This window comes from Rutidosis leptorrhynchoides, chromosome 3, assembly GCF_046630445.1.
Source record: "Rutidosis leptorrhynchoides isolate AG116_Rl617_1_P2 chromosome 3, CSIRO_AGI_Rlap_v1, whole genome shotgun sequence".
NCBI classification, from domain to species: domain Eukaryota; kingdom Viridiplantae; phylum Streptophyta; class Magnoliopsida; order Asterales; family Asteraceae; genus Rutidosis; species Rutidosis leptorrhynchoides.
The window spans coordinates 123,597,471-123,600,569 of record NC_092335.1 but is presented as its reverse complement, the minus strand read 5'-3'; the positions used below and the strand labels follow the sequence as shown (position 1 = coordinate 123,600,569).

The window sequence follows — 3,099 nt, the reverse complement described above, 5'->3', positions numbered from 1 at the left end:
TTAAGTTTCAATTTTGCCTCTAAAATTTTCAAAATTGAATATACCGAACCGAGCACATAAACACCCTAAAACCTCCCTTTATTTACCAATTGAAATTTAATGACCAAGGATATGACTCTACCTGTACCACTTTGGTCTTACGCTTGTACGTATTTCTTTACCAATTTAATAATAGCACTTGACAATTGACATGATCATTTTGGCCTTTCTTAAGGACATATACAGATACAGATTTTCATACATTCAAATTCAAATATCATATCATAAAAGAAATAAAAGAGTTTCCCAAATTATTCGAATTTAATCAAATCAAAATTTCCTTAGATATTACAACATTTATTTTTATATATAAAAGTCAATAATAATCATATTACTTATAAACAATAGCAACATGCTAGAAAGTAATACTCTTCCTATTGTCTGGTTTTCGCATTGTATTCCGAAGCACGCCTTTGTTATGTGGCTTTTAATGGGAGAACGTCTCAAGACTCAAGATAGGTTGAAGTCATGGGAGTTGAAATATAATCCTATTCTAAAGTGCTCACTGTGTAAAGGTTGTATGGATTCACACGCACATCTATTCTTCGAATGCAGTTTTTCTACGCAGGTATGGAAGAAAGTAAAGGATCTTATGATCATAAATGTGGGAACCAATAATTGGAAGGTTTGCAGGGATTTGTTAGTTGCTGGGACAACACGTCAATCGGCTAAAGGTGTGGTTGATAATCTTTGCTTTGCAGCTAGTGTTTATTTCTTGTGGCAAGAACGCAATAATCGTTTATTTAATAAGCCTAGCAGCTCAGTGGACCAACTCTTCGAGCTTATTCGATCTACAGTGCGGTTAAAGTTGATGACTGTGACGTTCAAGTCCTCTATGATTGTAACTCGGATTAAAGAAGTTTGGCAATTAAGCTAATCTGCTTAATGTATTGGGCTAGTTGTAGTTTAATTGTTTAGTCGATAGCTAGATGGTTGTTTATTTTTTGTTCGGCTGCAAGGTTCGCTTGTAGCAGCTGTGCTTCTTTGTTTCATTCAGTTATTATTTAATAATATTTGTCGGGGTAACCCTTTACCCCAAAAAAGAAAGTATTACTCCGTAATATTTAATAATTATGTTACAACAATTATACTTGATATCTATTATTTATTATTTATTATTATTTAATTTTAATATTTATATTTGTATTTTATTGTTTATTAACTAGTTGTGGAGCCCTCGCTTCGCGTCGGGGGCTCCGTTTTGAATGCGAGTTAAAAAAAAGTCTTGATCTAGAATTTTTTTCGACATCTAACATTGAAGGGTTGTTCCTTTTGTGAAAGTTGCTTCTTTAAGAATGTTTTTCGACATCTTTTGGTAGCATTGAAGGGTTGTTCATTTTATGAAAGTTGCCTCTTTTATCGTGGAGGAAGAAAAAAAAAAAGGTTAGTTGATTTTTTTGTAATAAAGAATTTTTTTCGACATCTTTTGGTAATATTGAAAGGTTGGTTCTTTTACGAAAGTTGTTTATTTTATCGTTGGGGACAAAAAAAAAAGTGAAATGACGAAAATACCCCTGGTTACTATTGGTGAATAGTGAAACAGTGTTTTGTCTATTAGTATATACGAGTAAAAAAAACCCGCGCATTGCTGCGGGATGTTTTTTTTAGTTAATCGAAGGCGGTAGTTTTTGTTGGTTAATCTAAGGGGATGATTTTGTTTGGTTACTTGTCGATTATTAAACGTAAGAAAATAAAGAATTAAGGAAGGATAAAAAATTGTAAAGAAAAGAAATTTATGTTGTAAATTTAGTAGTTAAATATGGATGGTAATTAGTCAAATATGGATAGTAAAATTTGTACTATATATATGTGCATAATGTAAGTTACAAAAACACACATATACATTAAATACATCACACCTCTCTTCAACCTCTTTCTCTCCTACATCTTCTACAACACATATCTCTTTTATTGGTTCTTTCAATTTGAATATATTGAACCAGGCCACTAAAGGTAGTTATAAGCCTACTGAAATATAACACGTTATCAGCACGAAGTGCTCCGTATAATCAAGGTTTATCTAAGCAAGCACACGTCACTAATTAAGGTAAGAAATTATCTAACTTTTATTAACTTCACTAACATTTATATTTAAGTTATATATGGTCGGTTATACCGCCTGAATTATATTTCTGTAATCTAACTTTTATTAACTTCACTAACATTTATATTTATGTTATTTAAGTTATATATGGTCGGTTATACCGCCTGAATTATATTTCTGTAATCTAACTTTCATTAACTTCACTAACATTTATATTTATGTTATTTAAGTTATATATGGTCGGTTATACCGCCTGAATTATATTTTCTGTAATCTAACTCTTATTAACTTCACTAACATTTATATTTATGTTAATAAGACCTCATGATTGTACGCAACACGTCATTTGACAACACGGTACTTTATGTACGCAACACGTCATTTGACAACACGGTACCATGGGTCGAGATTAATTCCGATCAATACGAATACGATGGGGTCTTTATATGTTATCTAACATTTATGATTACTTATGCAATTAATCATTATTTATTTCATGAATACTAATGTTTATTCTTAAAAGTAAATCTTAAAAGTTAAAATAAGAAAAAATAGTTTGTATTTTTATTAAAAGTAAATCTTAAAAGTTAAAATAAGAAAAAATAGTTTGTATTTTTATTAAAAGTAAATCTTAAAAGTTAAAATAAGAAAAAATAGTTTGTATTTTTATTAAAAGTAAATCTTAAAAGTTAAAATAAGAAAAAGTAGTTTGTATTTTTATTAAAAGTAAATCTTAAAAGTTAAAATAAGAAAAAATAGTTTGTATTTTTTATTAAAAGTAAATCTTAAAAGTTAAAATAAGAAAAAGTAGTTTGTATTTTTATTAAAAGTAAATCTTAAAAGTTAAAATAAGAAAAAGTAGTTTGTATTTTTATTAAAAGTAAATCTTAAAAGTTAAAATAAGAAAAAGTAGTTTGTATTTTTATTAAAAGTAAATCTTAAAAGTTAAAATAAGAAAAAGTAGTTTGTATTTTTATTAAAAGTAAATCTTAAAAATTAAAATAAAAAAAAAATCT

At 28.2% G+C, this 3,099-nt stretch overlaps 1 protein-coding gene across 1 annotated transcript; it reads left to right on the top strand.

Annotated features, from left to right (window-relative positions):
• The first annotated feature begins 391 nt into the window (after positions 1–391).
• Positions 392–916, top strand: LOC139900350 (uncharacterized). The gene has a single exon (XM_071883127.1). The coding sequence runs from the start codon at positions 392–394 to the stop codon at positions 914–916; it is 525 nt and encodes a 174-aa protein (XP_071739228.1).
• Positions 917–3,099: the final 2,183 nt, after the last annotated feature.